This window comes from Nylanderia fulva, unplaced genomic scaffold, assembly GCF_048542155.1.
Source record: "Nylanderia fulva isolate GAGA-0341 unplaced genomic scaffold, ASM4854215v1 Scaffold269, whole genome shotgun sequence".
NCBI classification, from domain to species: Eukaryota; Metazoa; Arthropoda; class Insecta; order Hymenoptera; family Formicidae; genus Nylanderia; species Nylanderia fulva.
In genome coordinates this window covers 1-24,535 of record NW_028190335.1, presented here as the reverse complement: position 1 = coordinate 24,535, position 24,535 = coordinate 1, and the positions used below count along the sequence as shown (strand labels likewise).

The 24,535-nt window shown below is 44.5% G+C and overlaps 4 protein-coding genes across 4 annotated transcripts; 2 read left to right on the top strand and 2 right to left on the bottom strand.

The window, feature by feature from the left end:
- Positions 1 to 10,073: 10,073 nt before the first annotated feature.
- LOC146722816 (uncharacterized) lies at positions 10,074 to 11,664 on the top strand. The gene is made up of 2 exons (XM_085483770.1): positions 10,074 to 11,553; positions 11,615 to 11,664. Exons 1-2 carry the CDS (start codon positions 10,074 to 10,076, stop codon positions 11,662 to 11,664), a joined length of 1,530 nt encoding a protein of 509 aa, XP_085339896.1.
- A 524-nt stretch (positions 11,665 to 12,188) lies between these two features.
- On the top strand, positions 12,189 to 14,909 carry LOC146722815 (uncharacterized). Its single transcript, XM_085483769.1, has one exon. It carries the CDS (start codon positions 12,189 to 12,191, stop codon positions 14,907 to 14,909), a length of 2,721 nt encoding a protein of 906 aa, XP_085339895.1.
- A 1,987-nt stretch (positions 14,910 to 16,896) lies between these two features.
- Positions 16,897 to 17,646, bottom strand: LOC146722814 (uncharacterized). The gene has a single exon (XM_085483768.1). The coding sequence runs from the start codon at positions 17,644 to 17,646 to the stop codon at positions 16,897 to 16,899; it is 750 nt and encodes a 249-aa protein (XP_085339894.1).
- Positions 17,647 to 18,308: 662 nt separating this feature from the next.
- On the bottom strand, positions 18,309 to 21,920 carry LOC146722813 (uncharacterized). Its single transcript, XM_085483767.1, has 2 exons — positions 19,194 to 21,920; positions 18,309 to 18,923 (listed from the first exon to the last, which is right to left on the bottom strand). The coding sequence occupies exons 1-2, from the start codon at positions 21,918 to 21,920 to the stop codon at positions 18,309 to 18,311; spliced, it is 3,342 nt and encodes a 1,113-aa protein (XP_085339893.1).
- Positions 21,921 to 24,535: the final 2,615 nt, after the last annotated feature.

Genomic DNA, 24,535 nt, shown 5'->3' with positions numbered 1-24,535 from the left:
CATGTCATCACGCTGGACGTACGTAAGGCGTTCGACACTGTTAGTCACAAGGCGGTCGAGGACGTTCTGTATAAACATGGTTTTCCGCTGAGTATGATAGAATACCTTTCCTCTCTTTATCGGACGGCAGCGGTGAGACTGGAGGTGGACGGGGTGCTCTTGGATATGATTTTTCCTGGTCGGGGTGTCAGACAGGGTGACCCTCTCTCCCCACTCATATTTAATCTAATTATGAATGAGGTACTTGCAGAGGTTCCCGATCAAGTTGGTTATCACCTTTTGGATGGCAGGATAAATGCCCTTGCCTTCGCGGATGATTTGGTGCTGATTGCGGCTACTAGAGAGGGGGCCCAGCGTTCTCTGGACAAAGTGGTGGCGGCGCTTCCGGCCTTTGGACTCGAACTGGCTTCTGCGAAATGTGCGGCTTTCTCCTTGGTACCCTCGGGTAAGGCGAAGAAGCTTAAGGTGCTCACAGATGCGCAGTTTGCTGTTTCTGGTCGCTATATACCTCAACTGGGCGTACTCCATACGGTTCGCTATCTTGGAGTTCACTTTGGTGAAGCGGGACCAGGGGGTCGATTGTGTATCTCAAAACCTAGTGAAAATGACAAAAGTGAGCATTCAGTTGATTGGCTAATTTTCACTATAGTGAAAACACGAAATATTTCACGTGAGATTATTCGACAAGAATTATTGTGTCGAATAATGTCAAAATGTGTCGTATATCCTACTGCATTATATGTTATGTAGAGTAGAGCGCGATTAAAATACGTATTAAAATACGTATTAAAAGAGAGGACATTACATTATACACCAGAATTTGCTGGTATGTAAATAATTATAGTGCATAATTGAGATAAGAAAAGGTATTTTTTAAATCTATTCTTTACAGCTCTAATTGTAAATGCATGTTGTGTTTTACATAATATTGCTTATAAATGGAGAATTCCATTAAATGAAGTATATTTGGAGGAAAAAGGAGAAGTGCCGATACCATTTAATGATATAAATATAATGCAAGCAGAAGAAGTACGAATTAAGAAATATTGTGTGATGGTATTTTGAATAGGATATATATATATATATTTATATATATATTTATCACATAAATTGTATCGCATAAAATTAGTACATTTCATAATCTTATAATAAATTAATAATTAAGATTATCAAAGTACATTTCTTAACTTTATAATAAAAGATTTTTAAACATTACTTTTTTATTAATGTATTATTTTATATCAATTCTCATAACACGTCGCGTCAATTTTATTCAAGCATGTTCAAAAATGTATCCGCCCCCGACCGAAATCCGAATGTTTATTCATAAAATTTAACATAATTTTTTTTTGTTTCTCTGTAACATTCATTCTTATTCACACCGTTCAAACTGCAGAGGTTATAAAGATAAAGGTATCACTAAAACATATATGCATGCATATACGCTTTACGGAATGTTCACTATGGTTTGTGCTCCCGTGAATCTAGAGATATCGTATTTTCATCTTGCTCATAGCCAATCGCGTGTATTTCTTCACGTGAAATGAATGTGCGAAAAGTGAGAAAAATCGACACAAATAGACAATCGATCCCCTGTACTTCGGGAAATAGATATATTACCCTTTTTGGAGAGAGTTACGCGAGCTCCCCTAAAGCCGCAACAGAGACTCAGGATACTTAAAACCTATCTACTTTCTAGGTTTACACATGGTCTGGTCTTAGGCAGGGTGACATACGGTCAGCTGAGGAAACTGGTGTAACGTCCAGACAAATTTCAAAATTTCAATCTTTTTCAAAAATTTATCCTTTAACATATTAATTATGACAATCTCTAACCTACATGAAAGACCGGTATAAACAATTTAATCTCACATATAATTACTTATAAGTTAAAACATGTCTTCTCACAAATGACAACGGGAGTAGCAACCCACTTTTAAATAATATTTTTATCATAAAAAGCATAATTAACAAGGGTGCTTTGCTCCGGATCATTCGTTAGGAAACATAAAAGTTAGAGAATAAGCGCGCCTAAATCAGACAACGAATGTATGTTCTAACCCCTGAAACACCTTACACATTGCATGCTACTAATGCCCCTGTATACGCTACACCATTTATACTTGCGAACCCCTAGGCACCGTACACATTGTATGTCCATAACCCCTAATTATACTATACCCGTCGTACGCTCCAACCCCTGAGTGTTTTACACACTTCATACAGCCACGAACATGTAGATCTAGTCCTTAGGCGATGCTTTACTGACCAACATATAACACAAACGAATCCCTCAATACCGATCACCGACGTTAAAGACGGAACTACTAACTTACCTACCCAAGATAAGATCAACTAATGGTAAAACAGAGACTTGTTCTATCAACTACAGATAAAACTTGCCCACTAATGATAAGGTAGAAAGCTACCTTACCGACCGACGACGTTATAAAAATTGACATTACCGACCAATGATAAAACAGGAACTTGACTTACCAACTACAGATGATTAAGTAGGAAACTACCTTACCGACTAACGACAAATATGAAGACTAACATTACCAGCCAATAAGCACGCCTATGGCAAATATATTATTAACCTTAAAATTCTCATTTACAAATTAGGAGACACAAATCATATGCAATATGCGTAATAACATTACATTCGTCATACAATCGAAAGTATTATAGCTATGCAATGTAGATGTGCAACCTGAGTATTAAACTCAGTCAGGGACAGTTTAGAAATTCATTCCTGACATAAACTCTCTATCAATTTACAAATAGTTATGCAATGTAAATGTAAATTGATAAGTTTTAACTGTCCAATGCATTTTTTCAAATCGCAAATTCTAAGGGATAATACCTAAATATCGCTTATAAAGTAGTATACTATAATGATGAGATAATTAGGTATGAAACATTATTATGTGAACTCGGCTTTTACTCTCAAGAAACATCTAAAAGATTCTAGAAGGTTCTAGAAAGGCGGTTGAAGACCGTTACATTCCAGAAGCATGATGCAATGCATGATGCAACGCTGAAACACGTTGCAACCTGCAAGGCCCGTTGCAAGCCGCATAGCGATGAGTCACCAAAGAAGCACCGCTATCGCTACTAAGAATACGATAAGGAAAGTCGGAGCGCCCGGCGATGAGTCATCAAAGGAACGCCGCTATCTCTACTAAGAAGCCATCTCTCCGGGACTTAACCGTCGCAATCTCTACCAGGAACAGATTGTCTCCGGTACTTCCCCGGCATATCTCTCTTGCCATTGGCTAAGCCGCATCGCCCGATGGGAGGAGCGAGCCACATTTTACGGTATATAAACCCTGCGCCCGGCACGGAACGGCAGTGATTTCGTCGCAGTGGTTCCAGTCAACAACAATCCAGCACTCAACCAGCAAATACTACGGGGTCCTGAAGACATAGCCGCCATTTTGGTGAGACACAGCCGCCATTTCGGACCGAGGTACCGAGGCTCCTCAGATCTTCAGACTCAGAGGGAAGAACACAGTAGCGAAGTGTACCATAGTAAGGCACATTAGACATTGTCTAACCTTGTGAGTATTTAAGCCAGTTCACATATCCCTAAATAGTAAAGCGCGACGGGCACTCATTATATTTAATCATTATATTTAATTATCCAATATTAACTCAATCTTACATTACCTTTCGAACTCTGAATTTTGAACATAGGCATAAGCCATATATTACTCTGCGTTTCCGATATTATTCCAATCTACGATTTGCATCTGCACACGTCTGCGTTACAATCGTCGATCTATTCAATATTCTATCCAATACTATTCAATACTATTTAATCAATTTCGCATACTTATTTGATCTATTATAATAAATATACTTATGTATTTTATTGTATCACTGCTTACTTATATATGTATGTAACCCTGTATCCTACCACATATTAGCGAGTTGAATGCCGCTAATTCCTCTGTACACATTAGAAACTATATCCTGTCAGAAGGTACATTCGCAAGTCATCTCTGAGGTGCACGTTTAGTAAAGTAAACGTCGCATTAGCCTATTAAGACAAGGACCAGAGAACCCGGCCTAGACGGATGAACACCTATCTCTCTATCGCTTTTACGCTTTTATTACCTTGCATTTTCCAATAGTTGCGAATACTTTACCAAACCGAATAACAGAGGTCTTGATAATTACTAAGAATTATTACTTCAATACAATATTTAAGACTTAAATCTTTGATGCTTGAAAGTACAAATATTAATATTCTTGATATAGATATTAATACATGTACTAAGACTCCTTTCCCTATTCCACATTATTACCAATTCTCTTTCAGTATCGTTTAATTATAATTATAATTGACACAACGCTTAATTAATTAACAGGTGAAGGGCATTCTCGTATAGATTAACCTTTCATCTCGTCTCTAACTCTTTAACACGTAAATCACGACTTAAACGTGAGTCACATTCAATTACCTTTGATTATTTAACTATCTCAGTTCTATTAAACATATTATTCATATAAATTTATTTAACCATTAGATGGTCTTTCCCTTCCGAAGGAAGAATCAAATTGATCGCGACGAGCAACGTCTCCACAGACTACGCGAACGTAGGACAAGAAGAGTCTTAAATTTACATGTCCAAATATTTTCTACGCGAGTAATCGTTCGATCCCCTTCTCCAGACGTTCATTCGCCTATAAATAACCTTCCGCCCTACATTGATTATTCTCACCCGCAATTTCCGGAGCCCTCGCCGTTAGAATCAAATACGTTAATAACGAACCCTAATCATCAATTCTTACCCGATCCTGAATATTATATCCCGGATCAAAATCTACCAATCACATCGCCAGAGTACGACCCCATTTTACAATTTAACAACGAACAAACCTTTCACATTCTCAACGAGGACACCGCGAATCTCACTCACGACGTCGATAACGTCATCCCCGAGGAAGCGCAAGATAACTTCACTTCTTTTATAACTTACCTCAACCAGCCTAACAATCCGGAACTGGAGCTCAGTCATATTGTAACTCAATTTCAAGCTCCCCACGAACCACGTCAGGACCAATAAACTTTATATCGACGTAAAGGTTTTATAAATGAATAAATGACATTATATTTGTAAAATATCTTTATTTATCGACCCGACCCGTCAGTTTCCTTCTCCGTCCGATACTCTCAATCGAATCTCAAGCTCTCGGCTTCCCTGGGTATAGCCGGCCTAGCAGGTTGCCCATAAAACAAATAGAGAGCAGCTTCTTAAACGTCCACCGAGGTAGACGCGAGAGAAGACCGTCTTGTGCAGAAGGTAATTTATCGCTAGATGAATTATTGGACGTAACACTGGACAGTCAAGTGAGGAGCGCGATTACACTGTGGTTGCGATTGCCGGGTGATGTTCCCATGGCTTTTTTCCACTCTCCAATTAAGAAAGGTGGTTTGGGCGTTCTGTCATTGGAGACATTGATTCCCAGACTAATGTTGGCGAGGTTGGAGCGACTTGTACAATCATCATACGAGGAAGCCCGTATCGCTGGAAGTAGTGACTGGGGTAATAAGAAGAGGCGTTGGCGTATGTTGGCCAGAAAACAGGAAGAGGGGTGGCCAACGGAGTTGTATGCAAAGGTGGACGGATATGAGCTTCGGGAAGCGGGCAATGTTTTAGCGTCTACTCGTTGGCTTGATGACTTTATGGTTTACATACCATCTTCAGACTGGCTCAATTATATTAAAGTATGGGTAAATGCGCTCCCTACAAGAGTGAGGACCATACGAGGATCCAAGCGTGATGAGGAGGACGTCAACTGTCGGGGTGGCTGTGGAGTCCGGGAGACGGCGGCTCATGTAATCCAACAATGTTTCAAGACACATGAAGGCAGAGTTATGCGCCATGATGCGGTGGCGTCAGTCCTGGCATCTGAGCTGCAGCGGGGCGGTTTTACAGTCCATCGGGAGCACGTTTTCCGCACACGGGTTGGAGCTAGAAAGCCGGACATAGTAGCATCCAAGGGAAAAGAGGACCGCATATTGGACGTCCAAATAATCTCGGGCGCTCAGTTGCTCGCTGAGGGACACAGGAAGAAGAAGGTCTACTACGCGGGGAACGCGGAGCTCCTTGAGCAGGCCTCTAGTTTGTTACAGGTTCCACCCCGGAAAATGGAGGTCTCTACAATAACACTCTCTTGGCGAGGGGTGTGGGCTACGGAATCGGCTAATACACTGGAGGCGCTTGGTATCTCAAAGGCAGTCATAAGGGGAATCACAACCAGGGTCATTAAAGGATCCTATATGAACTTTGCACGGTTCAATCAAACAACATCTGTCACTCGAGGGCGTGCCAACCTGAGGATGTCTGGATGGGGACCACCAAGATCTTAATTTGTTATTATTGTATCCATGCAATAGATTACATGTTTACCTTGTTTGTATGTAATGTAATCAATTATATATATGTATCATGGAAAATAAATGTATTAAATAGCCAAATGCCTCGTCATCTAATTAGTGACGCGCATGAATGGATTAACGAGATTCCCACTGTCCCTATCTACTTATACTGCCTCGTGATGCGTCACCTTGACGAGGTGAGGCGGCTTGCGTTCCTCAATGACTCTCGAGATTTGTTTGCGTCACATGCTCCAATGTACACCAGAGAGCACTTGGATCACAGATAAGATGGCGGTTGGATCAGATGGGTTTATGTGCACCAACGCTCAGTGACATGAACGGATTTGAGCACTCCCTTCCCTTTCAATCGCACATCGTACATCATTGACCGATTAGGTTAGGTTTTGACAGCATGGATCGCCTAGGTTTTTTTGACGGTTTTCGCATTATAATAATAAATAATATTAATGATGACGTTTTTGCAGAAAATCCTGTACCTTTGGCAGGAATTGGTAAATTGTTAGAAGACAATGGGAACGACGATGAAATAGAAAGTGAGTATTAATGATAAAGATGTGACGTTTCTAATTTTGGTGTAATCTCTAAAAATCTTGTAATTTTAAATTCATCTTTCCTTAAGTAGTTTGTGCATTTTTATTGAATTTTATATAATTTGTATTTGCAGATATTGCCATTAACGCAATCGTTGAAATTGCAGAAGGTTTTGTTCAAAGAATACATAGGACATGCATAACCAATTACATTGAAAATACAGTGCCTATGTATACAGATAGAGAATTTGTTATGCATTTTCGTTTGAAAAGAACGCTTTTTATGAGTATAGTAGAGAAATTTAATCATTGGCCATATTTTAGAAATTTAGGAGGTAAGTATTGATTTTTTAAAATTAGATATGTATACTAAAAATTTTGGACTTTATTTTGAATAAAGTTTGATTAATATTTATATAGGAAATGGAGGATTCAAGGTAGTTTCAGCTGAAAAACATATTCTCACTTTTTTATGGTTTGCTGGCCATCAAAGTGCTAGTTTCAGAGATGTTGCTGACAGATTCGATCTCTCTCTTACAAGGGGAGTGCACGACGTGCCCCTCACCGATTCAAACGAGGATTTTTTTATGTATAGTACCTAATTAGAAACAAGTTCTGTTAAAGCGAGAGAACGCGCTTCTCAAGCATTCGTCTGAAAAAAAATGTTGAAGATTTGCCAGCACTTCTTAAGACGTTGCAAAGAAGCATTATCGAAGCGCCCCGGTGGCTTGGTTGGTAGTGTTCTTCTTTTGTAACTGCGAGATCGCTGGATCGAATCTCGCCGTGTGAAACTATTTTTTTTCTTTTATTTTTGTATAATTTATTTTTTTTGTTTTTAGGAACATTTTATAACATTAATAAATATTTTTTTAATAATTGACATTTAAAAAATTTTTAACATTTTGTTCCATATATTAAAAAAAAATTCGATTGCTTTCTGTCAAAAATATAATATTAGGGAATGTTTAATATTATACGAGAAATATATCACTACTAATAAAATAAATTAGTAAACAATTATCAATAATAATGCGGATAATTTGGTAATATTTTTAATTATTTTTTATTGTACAATTATTAAAAATATTTTAAATTTTCTAGCTCTAGAAATAAAAATATTTCTTAAAAGTTTTATACGTTAGAGCTATATTTTTATTATTATGCTCGGTCTCGAATCACTTTTTGTATATCTGACCTGGAGCAACAATAGCTACGAGTTTCGACCATAAGGGATCAGCCGCTTTGTTGAAGTAAGAGAGGGGAGAATCGTACAGGAGAAGACAGGCAAAGCGTCGGTTTTTGAAATAGTCGACCGTTAGTTACGACAGTACAAGGAAGACGTTATAGACAGTGCCGTGAAAATTTCGAAGATGGAATCAACATCTGATTCTTCGATAAAAAGCGATGTTGAACAAAAAGAATCGCTTGCAGGAAGTAGTAAAGATGAAGAAGTTTTGTTAAACGAGGAATTTGCGAAACTCCAGCTGAAAGATTATTTTAAATTTACTTATTTATTTTATAGTAGTGATATATTTCTCGTATAATATTAAACATTTCCTAATATTATATTTTTGACAGAAAGCAATCAAATTTTTTTTTAATATATGGAACAAAATGTTAAAAATTTTTTAAATGTCAATTATTAAAAAAATATTTATTAATGTTATAAAATGTTCCTAAAAACAAAAAAAATAAATTATACAAAAATAAAAGAAAAAAAATAGTTTCACACGGCGAGATTCGATCCAGCGATCTCGCAGTTACAAAAGAAGAACACTACCAACTAAGCCACCGGGGCGCTTCGATAATGCTTCTTTGCAACGTCTTAAGAAGTGCTGGCAAATCTTCAACATTTTTTTTCAGACGAATGCTTGAGAAGCGCGTTTTCTCGCTTTAACAGAACTTGTTTCTAATTAGGTACTATACATAAAAAAATCCTCGTTTGAATCGGTGAGGGGCACGTCGTGCACTCCCCTTGTTAGTACTCTTGAATCTGTCTTACGGAGGGTTACACAGTTTTTGTATGATATGAGGAATGAAGTTATTCGGTATCCTACTGAAGTAGAGAGACAAAGAACGCAAAGATACTATCTTGAAAGTAAAGGTTTTCCAGGAGTAATTGGTAATAATGTGATTTTCTTCGATGATATATTTAATTTATCACAGTTTTGTAATTCAGTATGTGTAATCTAATTATATTAATTCATTTAATGTATTTCTTTTCTGTTATAGGATGTATTGACGGCTCACATATCCGTATTGACAAACCTTCTGAAGACCCAGTTCGAAATCGAACGGATAAAGAAAGCTGAAAGGAAGGGCATTAATGTATTACAATCAAATTCATGCAATATAAGCATGCAGCATGCACCTTACGTATATAAAACCTTAAATTGTAACCGACAGACTTTAATATTATTTAAATCGCGCTCGGCCGCACAAGTATACATATACCTCGCGCCTGCGAAAAAAGAAGCGCTTGCGTTAACTTTCACTTTAATCGTAAACACCGCGGTCGCGCGAGAGGAGAGAAAATCAAGTGCCAATAACAACAAAATATGACTTGCTAAAAGATAAATAATTATCGTAAACGTACTTTCGCCCTTCACATCTCGATCGAACAAGGGAAAATGTTCGCGAAGGTTCTCGAAATCCGGGCCTATATAAACCTCCCCTCTCGTGACCGCGGCGCTCTTTCCGATTGCTCGTCGCGAATAGAGTGTGCTTCTACTTTCCGAAAAAGATCGCTTGTCTTTTTCGGTTTTCTCGTCTAATTACCGTTGCTTGCGGAACAGTCAGTATTTATTTTCGACCCGGCTTTTCTCTCGTTTATTGCATTCATTTCTTATACCTTCGACTCTGCTATCTTTTGGTAATTTCTGTGCGGTAAAACAATTGTAAATTTTGTTAATAGTTGAAATATATTTTTTGTTAACGATACGCGTGTGTCGAGTGTAGTGCCTATCTATCGTCTCGCTTCCGACCGTCTTTTCCCGCTATCCGTTGTGCACATTTTTTGGTCCTTCGAGCCGGATACTTATCCGGAACCTCCTGTTAATCCGGTGCCACGGAAGCGATCGTGATTAAGTATCGGTGACCAGTGCCCCTGGAAAAGAGAGACAGTGTGAGAGATGGCAGAAACAAAGGCGATCATTGCCACCGCCACGGTACTATACGGCAAGATCTCGCGCGCGTACGACAACTTGCGGAAGCTCGGCGAGGCCAACATCACCCTCGGCGCAGTAGAGGCCCGGCTTCAAAACCTCGAGAAGCTGTGGGAAAAGTTCGACGCAATTAACGATACGCTAGCCGATCGTGTGGAAGAGATAAAACATGATGCCTACGCCAAGCAAGACATCCCGTCATTAGGTGAGGAAGCTTACCTGCAGAATAAGGGCCTCATGCTCGACCTAAAGAGCGCTCTCCAGCGGCGGCTGCAGGCAGCCAGCTCTACCTCGGCCGCGCCAACGACCTCCGCTCCTCGGACAGCGCTGCCAAAAATCCAGCCACCGACCTTCGCCGGGAAGTACGAAGACTGGCCGTCCTTCCGAGACCTCTTTCAATCCATCATCGGCAGGAACCAGGCAGCCAGACCTGTTGAAAAACTGCATTACCTCAAGCTCTGTGTAAAGGGTGATGCGGAACTGCTAATACGCAATTTGAGTACGACGGATGAAAATTACGAGATCGCCTGGAAGACGTTAAGCAATTTCTACGAGAACAAGAGGTTGTTAACTCGTAACTACCTCAACAACTTTCTGGCTCTTACTAAAATGAAGAGCGAATCCGCAGCTGAGCTAGGGCGACTCTTCCACGGCGTAAAAACAACCGTAAGTTCGCTGAAGAGCATCGATCGTCCCATCGACCGCACGGAGGACCTCTTTGTTCACCTTGTAGTTGAGCTGCTCGATAATCGTTCGCGTCGCGAATGGGAGAGCGTCATCAGCCACACCACCAACCCGCCTACCTACGCCGAATTGGAAGGATTCATAGAGCGACGGCTGCATACCTTAGAGGCTCTGTTTCCTGTGAAGAACGACAGCCGCAGCAGCAGCGACACCAAAGCAACTCGAAGCCATCACGTAAAGAAAACTGAGCCGAAAGACAGGTCCAGAAGTCGGTGCGCCGGTTGTCAGGGGGACCACTTCATAATGTTTTGCAGCAGCTATAAGGAGAAGACGGCTACAGCGCGCATGCAGTTTGTACGCGAACAGAACCTCTGTTCTAACTGCCTGGGGCGCCACCAGCTGACTGAGTGCGCGTCAAAAAAGACCTGTATGACGTGCGGCAGTCGGCACCACTCTTCTCTGCACGACGCCTTCCGCGACGCCGAGACCGCTACGACATCACACGTGGCTCAAGGACAGCCCTTCGCCTCTGTCACTGTGCTGCTCGCCACTGCTCGAGTCCGCGTCCTCGATCGTCACGGATCATGGCATCCCGCCCGAGCTCTGATCGACCAGGGCTCAGAGACGACCATAGTTTCGGAGCGGTTGGTTCAACGACTGCGACTGCCTCGCACGTCTGCCGCCGTCAGCGTCTATGGACTCGGCGAGCAAAGGACGGGAATCGCCAAGGGCAAGGTCAAGCTCACCTTTCGAGCGCTCAACGGTGAGACGTCCAACTCCGTCTCCGCCTTGATTTTGCCGAAGCTGACTCTATTCTCCGGAAGATGCCGCCGAAGCCTGCAATCCTGGACACATCTCAGGGACCTGGAGCTAGCCGATCCAGAATTCCATTCCGCTGATCCAGTAGACCTTCTGCTGGGCGCCGACGTCTACGGATTAATCATCCGCCAGGGTCTGAAAAAGGGAGGTCCTCAGGAACCGGTGGCACAGCAAACTTCGCTAGGCTGGATACTCTCAGGAGCCATCAACGATAATACACGCTGCCAACGTATGTCCTTCCACCATTGCCAAGTGGAGGAAGACCTCACCTGTTTGGTACGTCGCTTTTGGGAGCAGGAAGAGGTTCGACAGCCGTCTCAGCTCTTCACCAAGGTCGAGCGGGAGTGCGAGGAGCACTATCGTCAGTACCACACATGCAACGCCGATGGCCGGTACGTCGTGCGCCTGCCCACGACGGAATCTCTACCGGATCTCTCTGGAACAATCCGCGCCGCCCGCCGGGCTCTGCAACATACAGAGAAGAAATTTGATCGAGAGAGCGATCTACTACTTTCTCTGGCCGACATCCTACTGAGTTGGCGACGCCATCGCTACGTCTTCGCGACTGACATCGAGAAGATGTACAGACAGATCCTTGTGCACCCCGACGACCAATGTCTGCAAAGGATATTATGGAGAGAGAGCAGCAACGACGAAGTAAAGGAGTACTGGCTAAGTACCGTTACTTACGGGCTTTCCTGTGCTCCTTATCTGGCGATCCGTACTTTGCGCCAACTTGCCGAGGATGAGGGACATCGCTACCCGAAGGGAGCTCTCATCCTGCTGAGCGACGTTTACATGGACGACATCCTGGCAGGCGCGGAGACCATGGAAGAAGCCGAGGTCATGATCCAACAGCTGAAGGAGATCTGCAGGGCGGGCGGCTTCTTGCTTAAGAAATGGTCGGCAAACCATTCGCTGTTACTGAACCAAGTGGAGCCCGACGACCGGCTTCGACAAGAGTCTAGATGGTGGCTGCCCGGCGAGAGTCACTCTACGCTCGGTCTAAGATGGCAACCTCGTGACGATCTCTTCGCATTCGCTACCAAAGCGATCACACTGTCGACCTTCAGCAAACAGTCGGTACTTTCGTTGACAGCGAAGATGTTCGACCCTCTTGGCTGGCTGGCACCAACAACGATATTGGCAAAAATCTTCATCCAGTCTACCTGGTTGCTAGGTCTGGATTGGGACGCTCCGCTACCTTGCGACGAAGCGAGAAGATGGTTACGATTCCAGAGCGAACTGCCGGCTCTGGAAAAAGTAATCGTACCTCGATGGCTGGGAGGTGTGACTGAATCAATGTTGGAAATCCACGGATTCGCCGATGCCTCCGAGCGTGCCTACTCCGCAGTGATCTACCTGAAGAGCAAAACAAAGGGCATTACTAAGGTGACTCTCTTAGCTGCCAAAACCAAGGTCGCGCCATTGAAGCAGGTATCATTACCTCGACTGGAGCTATCTGCAGCGACTCTTCTGGCCCGTCTCGTCGCCCACACCTTGCCGATCATCGGAGCTGAAAGAGCACCTCTTCACATGTGGTCAGATTCCACAGTCACGCTCGGCTGGATCCGAGGACATCCATCGACGTGGGCCACCTATGTGGCCAACAGGGTCAGCGAGATACAAACGCTGATTCCTGATGCCCACTGGCATCACGTACCAGGACGAGAAAATCCAGCGGACTGCGCTTCTCGGGGACTATATCCTGGTGAGCTGGTTGACCACCCGCTCTGGTGGCAAGGTCCGGAATGGTTAGCAACGGAGAGCAGCCCGTGGATAAACAGTGGAGAGGAGATTCCAACGGAGGACCTCCCAGAGAGACGAGTCCGGGCCCACGCCGCCGCCGTTGCCGAGCTGGAACCCGAGTCAGAATTGCTGCTGCGCTATTCTTCTCTGACCAGACTGCTGCGGATCACTGCATGGTGCCGTCGCTGGTGGCTGATCCACCGCCAGCTTCGTCACCCTCAAAGCCAGTCGAACGAAATCAGCGCCGACGACCTGACGGAAGCCCGCCTCTCCTGGGTTAGATTGATCCAGGCTGGAAAGTTAAAAGAAGAGATTAGACGGTTGCGACATGGAACGCCGCTGCCGTCGCGAAGCGCCCTGCTGAAACTAAATCCATTTCTGGACAGCGAGGGACTCCTACGCGTCGGCGGGCGCCTCAGCAACGCTGACCTGCCGTATGATGCCACTCATCCGCTAATACTGCCCAGCGAGTCTACCTTCACTAACCTCGTCATCGATGACCACCACCAGCGGACTCTACACGGCGGGACGCAGCTGACTTTATGCTCTTTACGCCAGGAATATTGGGTTCCTCGAGGTTGCTCGCTGGTGAAGAGACGCATCAGCCGATGCGTCAGGTGCATAAGATGGCGAGCCGCCATCCCACAGCCTCTCATGGGCGACCTCCCGGAGCCAAGGGTCAAACCAAGCAGGCCGTTCCTCCACGCCGGCATCGACTACGCCGGACCGGTTTGGATGAGAACCTCTAAGGGTCGCGGACACAAGGCATCGAAAGGTTTTATTGTCGTTTTTATCTGTTTAGCCTCTAGAGCCGTTCACCTCGACGTAGCCTCGGATTACTCCGCCGACGCCTTCATCGCTGCCTTGCGCCGGCTGATCTCCAGGCGTGGGATCTGCATCTCGTTGTACAGCGACTGCGGAACCAATTTCGTGGGTGCTGACAGGCAGCTAGGCGCTCTCTTCTCTGCTGCCAGTGCCGACGGACGCCGCATCGCCGCCTTCGCCGCACAGGAGAAAATCCGGTGGCATTTTAATCCACCGGCGGCACCTAACTTCGGCGGTTTGTGGGAAGCCGCTGTGAAGTCCATGAAACACCATCTGCGACGAGTAATAGGTGATGCCCGGCTCACCTATGAGGAGATGGCGACGCTGCTCTCACAGATTGAGGCTTGCCTCAATTCTCGACCGTTGCAGCCCCTGTCCGATGATCCTGAGGACGCAGCGGCTCTCACCCCGGGACACTTCCTAATCGGTTCCGCTCTCTCCGCCGTACCGGAACCGTCGCTCGAGAGAGAATTCGGCCCGATTATCGCGCTGGCAGCTCCTGCAACAGATGAGGGACCATTTTTGGTCCCGGTGGTCCAGCGAGTACTTACATACGCTGGCCCATCGGCCAAAATGGTCCCGAGTCAACCAGGAGGCTTGCATCGGTCGGCTGTGTTTGATTCGAAGCGAGCATACTCCACCAACGAGGTGGCCGCTCGCGCGCGTCACGCGCTTGCACCCGGGATCCGACGGCCACGTGCGCGTGGTCGAACTACGTACCGCTAATACCAATTTGACGCGACCCGTAAGCAAGTTAGTATTTTTGACCGACGGCGCCGAAGTTTCACTCGAATCAAAATCACACGTCGTAAGCGATTAACCTAATTAAAAAAAAAAAAACTTCACACTTTTCGCTATTAGATATTCACATTCATTTGCACATCACCGTCATATCGTTGCACTCATGTTATCACCATACTTTGTTACAGGTAGAACACTAAAGATTGTTCCGAATTTCCGCGACGCTTAACCGACACGCGTCTATACTGACGCCCGACACAAACAGCTGATCGGCTCAGCATTCTATTGACAAATTCCGTCAGAGCACGTGCGCTCCACGTGCCAGTCACTCGCTAGCGCGTGAATAGGCGCGCGCCCTTACTTTCGCGCTACGGTTCTTATATTGCAGGTGTACTGCAAGGCGGGCGGAATGTTCGAAATCGAACGGATAAAGAAAGCTGAAAGGAAGGGCATTAATGTATTACAATCAAATTCATGCAATATAAGCATGCAGCATGCACATTACGTATATAAAACCTTAAATTGTAACCGACAGACTTTAATATTATTTAAATCGCGCTCGGCCGCACAAGTATACATATACCTCGCGCCTGCGAAAAAAGAAGCGCTTGCGTTAACTTTCACTTTAATCGTAAACACCGCGGTCGCGCGAGAGGAGAGAAAATCAAGTGCCAATAACAACAAAATATGACTTGCTAAAAGGTAAATAATTATCGTAAACGTACTTTCGCCCTTAACATCTCGATCGAACAAGGGAAAATGTTCGCGAAGGTTCTCGAAATCCGGGCCTATATAAACCTCCTCTCTCGTGACCGCGGCGCTCTTTCCGATTGCTCGTCGCGAATAGAGTGTGCTTCTACTTTCCGAAAAAGATCGCTTGTCTTTTTCGGTTTTCTCGTCTAATTACCGTTGCTTGCGGAACAGTCAGTAATTTATTTTCGACCCGGCTTTTCTCTCGTTTATTGCATTCATTTCTTATACATTCGACTCGGCTATCTTTTGGTAATTTCTGTGCGGTAAAACAATTGTAAATTTTGTTAATAGTTGAAATATATTTTTTGTTAACGATACGCGTGTGTCGAGTGTAGTGCCTATCTATCGTCTCGCTTCCGACCGTCCTTTCCCGCTATCCGTTGTGCACATTTTTTGAGTGGCTTATATCAATAGAAAGCATTATTTTTCTGTACACATGCAAGGGACCGTTAATGAACAGAAAAAGTTTTTAGATGTATTAATTGGCTATCCTGGTTCAGTGCACGATGCAAGAGTATTTGCAAATTCCAGTTTGGCTGAAGATTTGCCAATATTTTGTGGAAGTATGAACTTATTACATTCATAATTAATTACTGTATTTTAATCAAATATTTTTATATTTCTTATTCAATTCGGTTAAAATCGTAGATATTTTGTAGATATGAACTGGTAATTATCTATAGTTTCTGTTGTCGATATCAGTAGGCGCGACGGCGTCGCTCTAATTCAAATTATTGTTGATCGACTGGTGGCTTGTACAGCCTCGTGAAGGCTCGCTCCGAGAGGAAAGTGATTACAGCAACGAACATATGTTTACTTGTATTTGCAGCTGATCGATAGCACGGTTCGCAGAGATCTGATTCTCGGTTTTCGGGAGCGTTCCGAGTTTTCGTCACGGAATCCCCTCTTTCTCGGGATCGGATGTTTGTTTCGGCGAATCGGAGCGACGAAGGAATAGGAGTAAATAAAATGTACACGTGACAGCGTGACTCTTATCACATGGGATGGTGAACAAGGTCGATAATGTTGTCGTGTGTCGGTTCGAACGATCGAACCTTTCCGTTGATATACGAGCGATTAATATAAGAGTCTATTGATTATACAAATTTATGATATGCGTCAACATACCGTCCGCCTCGAATGTGATTGACATTCTATATGAATACAATATTTGCGGTCAATGAAATTTAACGTAAATTTACAATATTCAATCGGACAGTTACAATCCAATGCCGCCCGCCATGGCGGAATGATGTTCGCTATCATTGTTGATGTCAACCGGAAGAAAACAAAGTTTTGTAATGGGGCGCTTGAACTCGGATTCAGCCGTTTTAACAGTAACGACTCGAACGAGCCGATCGCTGCCTGGATGGCATTTAACTATACGCCCAAGCTTCCATCGACTTGGAGGGGCAAGTGAATCGCGAAGTAAGACTAATCTACCGGGTGTGGCTAGAGTTTGTACAGAACGCCATTTAGGGCGTTGTTGTAAGGTATTCAAATACGTATCTTTCCATGCCTTCCAGACGCGTTCGCTTAATTGCTGCACTAGTTGCCAGCGAGATAAACTATTTTCGGCGAGTTCGAGTAAGCTCGGCTCCGGGATCGAGCTTAAGGATGCGCCGATCAAAAAATGACCCGGAGTCAGAGCGGTATAATCGTCTAAAGCGTCGGACACGGAAGCGATGGGACGAGAATTTAAGAAAAGTTCGATACGGCATAGTAATGTGGTTATCTCTTCGAACGTTAAGGTGTGCGTTCCAATAGCGCGTTTAATGTGATGTTTCACAGAGCGTACGGCAGCCTCCCATAGGCCTCCAAAATGCGGCGCAGCGGGAGGTATGAAATGCCATGCAGTATTTTCTTGAGTTATGTAATTTTGAAATGCTGGATCACGCGTGGCTGCATGGAAAGAGGCCGTAAGCTCTTGATCGGCACCTTGAAACGTGGTACCGTGATCGGAGTACATTGCATGCGGAATGCCACGACGTGCGGATAGATTGAGTTGAATCCGTCGAATCCAAAAATTATGAGCGGCGACCAGCTCATCGGACCGGAGAGCATGCGGGTGCGAGTGAGAGGCATCGCATTGTGTTTTCGTCTGGGTACGAGCGTTGCGAACGAAACAAAGGATATACGCGGTGACGCGCAGTAATTTCGGCCACGAGAAAAATCGGGATTCAAGCTCCCAATTAAAATTAGCGGATGTTTAGCGTCATCTGACAGGCTTGCGTGCTTTAATCGGCCTCGAACGCGTAACAAGCTGTCTCTGTCTATGTAAGGAGAAAGCGAAGCTAATGGACTAGTTTTTGAGACGCAACGTAGTTGTTTTAGGCGAGCTATGTCGTCAGCAAATAGATTGAGTTGAATCCGTCGAATCCAAAAATTATGAGCGGCGACCAGCTCATCGGACCGGAGAGCATGCGGGTGCGTGTGAGAGGCATCGCATTGTGTTTTCGTCTGGGTACGAGCGTTGCGAACGAAACGAAGGATATACGCGGTGACGCGCAGTAATTTCGGCCACGAGGAAAATCGGGATTCAAGCTCCCAATAGTTTACCGAGCATGTCGCGCAAGCTTTTGAATCGCGTAATTCACTATGCGTTGCCGGGATGTCGGATATGACTGGCCATTAATCGGACGAATGTGATAACCATGGTGGGCCGTGCCACCAAAGTTGGTGATTAATAAGAGAGGCAGGGTCGGTACCGCGAGATGCGCAATCTGCGGGGTTGTCGTGCGTGGGCACGTGATTCCATTTTCCATTGGGAAGAAGCTGTTGCATTTTTGAGACTCTATTTGCGACAAACGTCTTCCACTGCGAGGGACTTTGACGTATCCAAGCGAGGACGACCATGGAATCGCTCCAACACCAATAATCGATATCGGGAAGGTGAAGAGCAGAACGAGCGAAATCTATGAATTGTGCTAGTAGGAGCGCAGCGCAAAGCTCCAAACGCAGGACGCTAATGGTTTTGAGCGGCGCGACTTTAGACTTAGCGAGGATCAGAGTATTGGTAATGCAACCGTCGCCCGAAATGACACGGAGGTAAAGCGCTGCCGCATACGCTCGCGTGGAGGCGTCTGCGAATCCGTGTAATTCAATTCTGTTGTTCGGATGATACTGCGTCCAGCGCGGAATAGTTAACTGCTCAAGGAGAAGCAACGTCAATTGAAATGTTTCCCATTCGCGCAACATCTCGGCGGGAAGCTCGTCATCCCAATCAGACTTCGTCAACCAGAGATGCTGCAGGAAAATTTTCGCAGGTTACTATAACGGGAGCTACCCACCCGAGTGGGTCGAAGAGTTGCGCGATGACTGATAATATTCCGCACTTAGTTTTCGCGACTGTTATTAAATTCGAAGCTTGAAAGGTGAAGATATCGTGTTCCGGTTTCCAGGTAACTCCGAGAATTTTAATGGAATCGTGATCGTGCAAATCTTTGTTGGTTGCGAGTCCATGGTCGGAAGGATCGAGATCTTCAAGGAGCGTAGGGCAATTGCTCGCCCACTTACGCAAACAAAACAGCCTTGAGATAGCAACGAAATTAACTGATCTCGTGTTTGTTTGGTAGTTTCAAGGTCGTCGGCGCCGAAAGTACAGTCGTCGACGTACGTTTGCTGTAATAGAACCGGTACCGCGAGCGGAAACTGTGAGCCTTCGTCCTCGGCTAATTGCCGTAAGACTCGCAAGGCCAAGAATAGGGCAGCGGCGGTGCCGTAAGTGACGGTAAGAAGTCGGTATTCGTCGACCTGAGCCGTCGGAGACGATCGCCATAAGAGGCATTGATACTTCGTATCGAGAGGGTGTACTAAAATCTGCCTATACATTTTGGCGATGTCCGCTGATAGTGCAAATCGAGGTTGTCGCCATTGGAGGACGACCGCTACTAGATCGGTTTGCAATTTTGCTCCTACATGAAGAGCGCTATTTAATGATTTGCCGGTGGCGGTATTGCACGACGCGCTAAACACAACACGAAGTCGGGTTGTATTGCTATGTTCACGGATCACGGCACGGTGTGGAATGTAGTACGCGGGAGCTTGGGCGGGAAATTCGGTAGGATTTATCTTAGTCATATGACCTAGGTTTGCGTACTCGGTAAGGAATGCGGTGTATTCCGTTGCTAACGATGGGTCGGTTCGAAAACGACGTTCGAGCCGTTCGAGACTCTTCAACGCGGCGAATCGAGAGTCTCCAAGGTCGCGAGGCGGGCCATTTCTAAAGGGAAGACGCACGACGTAGCGTCCTTCCATGGTGCGGTAGTGAGTCGTCACAAAATGCTCCTCACATTGGGTGTCTTCCGGACTCGGATGAACGCGGGCTGGGATATCTTCGAGTTCCCAGAACTGTTTTAAGGTATGCTCAAGATTAGGTGAAATGTTAGTATGATATGCGGGTACGGAATTGCGGGGGCAGGTTTCGACGGTAGGACCCGAGAGAATCCAGCCGAACGCGGTATTCTGCGCGAACGGTTTGTGTGGTGTTCCCTTGTGTGAACCGTCGCGATGAATATTTCCATACATATCGGCTCCAATTATTATATCGATTGGCGTAGGACTCAGGAAATCAGGATCGGCTAATTCGAGGGCGTCGAGGTGCGTCCACTTAGTGTAAGACGCAACGGGAGGTGGCACGTATTCCGCGAGCGAACACAATATTAAAGCCGTCGTCGAATACGCGGGATTGTTACTTTTTACGGGACTAATTTTGATATTTGCTGCGTAGCGTGCGGAAGTTTTTGTTTGACCAACGCCAGTAACGCTTAAATCTTGCTTTACTCGAGGAAGACGGAGTAATTGCGCAAGATTCTCCGTAATGAGTGTCACAGCCGATCCTGGATCGATAAGCGCGCGAGCGGGAATGAAGCGACCGTGCGCGGAATGTACGCGGACGCGCGCTGTAGCGAGCAGAACGGCGCGAACAGCTGGCATTGAACGTGTTAGGGTAAGAGCGACAACGTTTTTGTCTTGGTCTTTTTTCGTCTCTTCTTTTGAATGTGACGATTCAGCATACGGTAACTTTGCGTGGTTTCCAAGGTGAAGGAGAGTGTGATGCTTTTGCTTACATTCTCGACAACGATGCTTGTTGGTGCAATCCTTTAACGCATGGTTTGCCGCGAAACAATTATAACAACGGCGGTTCGATTTAATAAATTCGAAACGGCGCTCCGGCGTATAAGCGGCAAATTGTGTACATTGAAATAAACGATGATGGCCCTTACAGACCGGGCATTCGAACTTCACGGCCGTTGTATGTGATGCTACGGATTTGGCCGATTTAATTTTTGACGAGGTAGTCTCGGCTGACTCGATGTTTTTCGTCGGGGCGATAACTTCGAACGCGCGAATGCGAGACTCTAAAAATTTGTCGAGTTGAGAATAGGACGGTAAATTTTGCGATTTGCTCATTTTTAATTCCCACGCTTTTCTCGAAGCTTTGTCGAGTTTTTGCGAAACGAGGAACACGAGAACATCGTCCCACGTATCGACGGGACGTTTTAGATTTTTCAGCGCTTGTACGGTGGTATTGGTGGTGTCACGCAGAGTCTGCAACTCTTTCGCGGTTTCATGCGTTGCCGACGGTAACAAGAATAAAATTTGAAGATGGGAGTTGACGATTCGACGTTGATTTTCAAAGCGCGATGATAAGATTTGCCACGCGACTTCGAAATTCGCATCGGTGACTGCTAAGTGACTCAGCGAAGTGCTGGCCGTTCCGGTAACGATTGAACATAAGTAATGCAGGCGTTCTACATTTGTTAAAATCGGATCGTCAATTACCATTGCTTTAAATCTATCGCGGAACGTTTCCCATCGCTCGAAAGAGCCGTCAAATTTCGGTAATTCGATTCGCGGTAAACGCGAGACCGGGCGCGGACCATGATGATAATCGGTACTTGCGTTCGAAGCGTCCATGATGTTGATGTGCGGGGCGGCAATGGGAGGTATGGCAAATTCGGCCAGGTAGTCAAGGGCAGCATCCATCTGGACCTCGGCTTGTTGATACAGCTCCTCGGTGAAGTATCGATGCGTGGTCTTCGTAGCGGCCTCGGCGAGGACTAACAGCTTGGCGTTGTTGACGCGAATCTCCCGGAACTGTTCCTTGACGCGTTCCATCCGGTTTGCAGCCACGGTGGACGTCATCTTGGCGTGGCCGAGTTTTTTGAAATTAGATACGGCATTTGCAACCGATCTAACAAGGTCGAGCTGTTGCTTCAAAAGCTTTGCGGTGGTAGCCATTATTGGAATGGCGGCTGCTGCGTTAAACAACGTAGGTCGTGATCAAAGTCAGCCAAAATGTAATTGGATGATGTACTTCACGACTTGTCGTCTTCTCTCGTTAGCGATCCGGCTCGAAGGACCAAAAAATGTTGTCGATATCAGTAGGCGCGACGGCGTCGCTCTAATTCAAATTATTGTTGATCGACTGGTGGCTTGTACAGCCTCGTGAAGGCTCGCTCCGAGAGGAAAGTGATTACAGCAATGAACATATGTTTACTTGTATTTGCAGCTGATCGATAGCACGGTTCGCAGAGATCTGATTCTCGGTTTTCGGGAGCGTTCCGAGTTTTCGTCACGGAATCCTCTCTTTCTCGGGATCGGATGTTTGTTTCGGCGAATCGGAGCGACGAAAGAATAGGAGTAAATAAAATGTACACGTGACAGCGTGACTCTTATCACATGGGATGGTGAACAAGGTCGATAATGTTGTCGTGTGTCGGTTCGAACGATCGAACCTTTCCGTTGATATACGAGCGATTAATATAAGAGTCTATTGATTATACAAATTTTTGACATGCGTCAACAGTTTCTGTATTCGAAAGTCCGGAGGAAATTAAAAAAAGAAACATTTTTCAATATTTCTATGTATGTAGATGTGGTTGACTATGCATTGCCATATCTGTAAGATTTATGATTAAAATATACACTTCACTGTAAATGTTTTCATAGGCTACGTTTTGATATTTACTGCCAGTATTATAAATCTGTAGTACATAATATAAAATATAGATTTTCAACTAGCAGAATGAATATCAAAAAGCAGCCTTAGCCTTAGCTGTTAATTTTAAATATACATGCTTTTATTTTAGATGGAAGCATACTTCTTGGAGATGCTGCATATCCATGCCTTCTCCAATTAATTACTCCATATCGGGATAATGGACATTTGACACAGGCCCAAAGAAATTTTAATCGTATACACAGGCAATGCAGAATTTCAGTTGAGCATGGATTTGGAATACTGAAACAACGTTTCAGACAGTTATATTTCCTCAAGTTGAGGAATATGCAATTTATCGTCAAATTCATCTTCGCTTGCTGCGTTCTTCACAATTTGGCTGACTTGGATGATTTGCAACACATGGAAGAACCTGAAGTCGACAACCATGCTGATATAAATGCGCAGGTATTGTTACATAATGTCCCAGCAGCAGATAGAAATGAAGATCCGGATGATGATCGACATGGTCGCGATCTCAGAGACGAATTATGTAGACAACTGTTTCAACGATGATTTGAATAAGAGTATCCAAATAAATTTGTTTAAATATTATGTTCTAATATTAATATTTAAATATTATGTTTATTATTTTTTTAAATATCAATATCGTGTCGTTGTCAACGTCGACATATCACATACTGCATTGTATCAATCTGTGTCGTTCAATTAAAAATATGTATGATATGTATTTAATGTACAAAACTATCAAAGTGCTTTCAAATATTTATGTTTTTTTAGTTATAAAAATTAGGAAACAATGTACAATTATAGTTTCAAGATTATAACGATTATAACCATAACGATTACACAAATATATTTCATTTATTAATAATTATGAATATTACGATTATATATCTTCTATTCAGCTCATTTTAATTAAAAATTATTAAAGTTTGATATTAAATTTTATAAAATAAATTCTTATGTAATATGTAAGACAACAAATAAAACAATTTTGTTAAAAATTTATCCATACATCAGTCTTTTATTGTCATATACGCCTATTTTTCATACAAATAGAGAAATATAACTGCATAATGCAAATATATATTTTATTATGATTTTTTATCGATAATTAACAAAAAAATGTAAATTGAACAAGAAATGACAGTTTTGATTTTCAATCACGTTTTGTACGCTTGACTGCAAGTGTTGGCGACTCGCCGTGCGAATTTTCGCCGGTTGGAGGACGGCCGGTGGATTGCGCGGATTAGAGGGTGGAGATTCAAAAGAATGCTTTACACGTCACTTGTCTTTATTCACGGCACGCGAAGCTGTGCCGTCGTTAACTGACACAGAAAACACAAATTACAAAAAAAAGAAAATACAAAGATATATTTCTCGTTGTCTCGATAATTGACGCGCATGGTACCGCTCGTCGTGCCAGTATCAGACTGGCCCTCTTGATCGCGAAAAGGAATTTCGAGAAAAGCCCCCCTCCCTCGCTTCGAGCTCCTCGATCCACCCGATCGCGAGGGAAAGGGGACCGTAGTTCTCGTAAACATTATCGAAAAATGACCATATAAGGCAATCGAAAGCGGCGTGTACCGAGCACCAAAATAAAATGTTTTGATGGCTCGAGTCGCAACCTTCCGAAAGCCTCGCGGTCATCGTGCCAACGTCGTCTGTAGTGCCAGCGGAGTTCTGCCGACACTCCAACATTCCACCCGCCTCGTCCAGGGGACGAAATAGAAACCCCTCGCCGCCCGCCGTACGACGCTCGCTCGAGGCCCAGGGGTCCTGTGGATTAGAGGTCCGGGGCGACCGGGAGCGGGCAGATCTTCGTGATCGGCCGCGTGAGCCGGGAGGTGGCCGTGTCGATGCTGACAACGCGAACTAGGCCGTCGACCCC

Coding starts and splice junctions, on each gene's coding strand:
- LOC146722816 (XM_085483770.1), top strand. CDS start 10,074: ATGGCAGAAACAAAGGCGATCATTGCCACCGCCACGGTACTATACGGC. Junction 11,554..11,614: donor CACCTTTCGAGCGCTCAACG/GTGAGACGTCCA, acceptor ATTCTCCGGAAG/ATGCCGCCGAAGCCTGCAAT.
- LOC146722815 (XM_085483769.1), top strand. CDS start 12,189: ATGTACAGACAGATCCTTGTGCACCCCGACGACCAATGTCTGCAAAGG.
- LOC146722814 (XM_085483768.1), bottom strand. CDS start 17,646: ATGTACTCCGATCACGGTACCACGTTTCAAGGTGCCGATCAAGAGCTT.
- LOC146722813 (XM_085483767.1), bottom strand. CDS start 21,920: ATGGCTACCACCGCAAAGCTTTTGAAGCAACAGCTCGACCTTGTTAGA. Junction 18,924..19,193: donor CTCAAGGCTGTTTTGTTTGC/GTAAGTGGGCGA, acceptor ATTTTCCTGCAG/CATCTCTGGTTGACGAAGTC.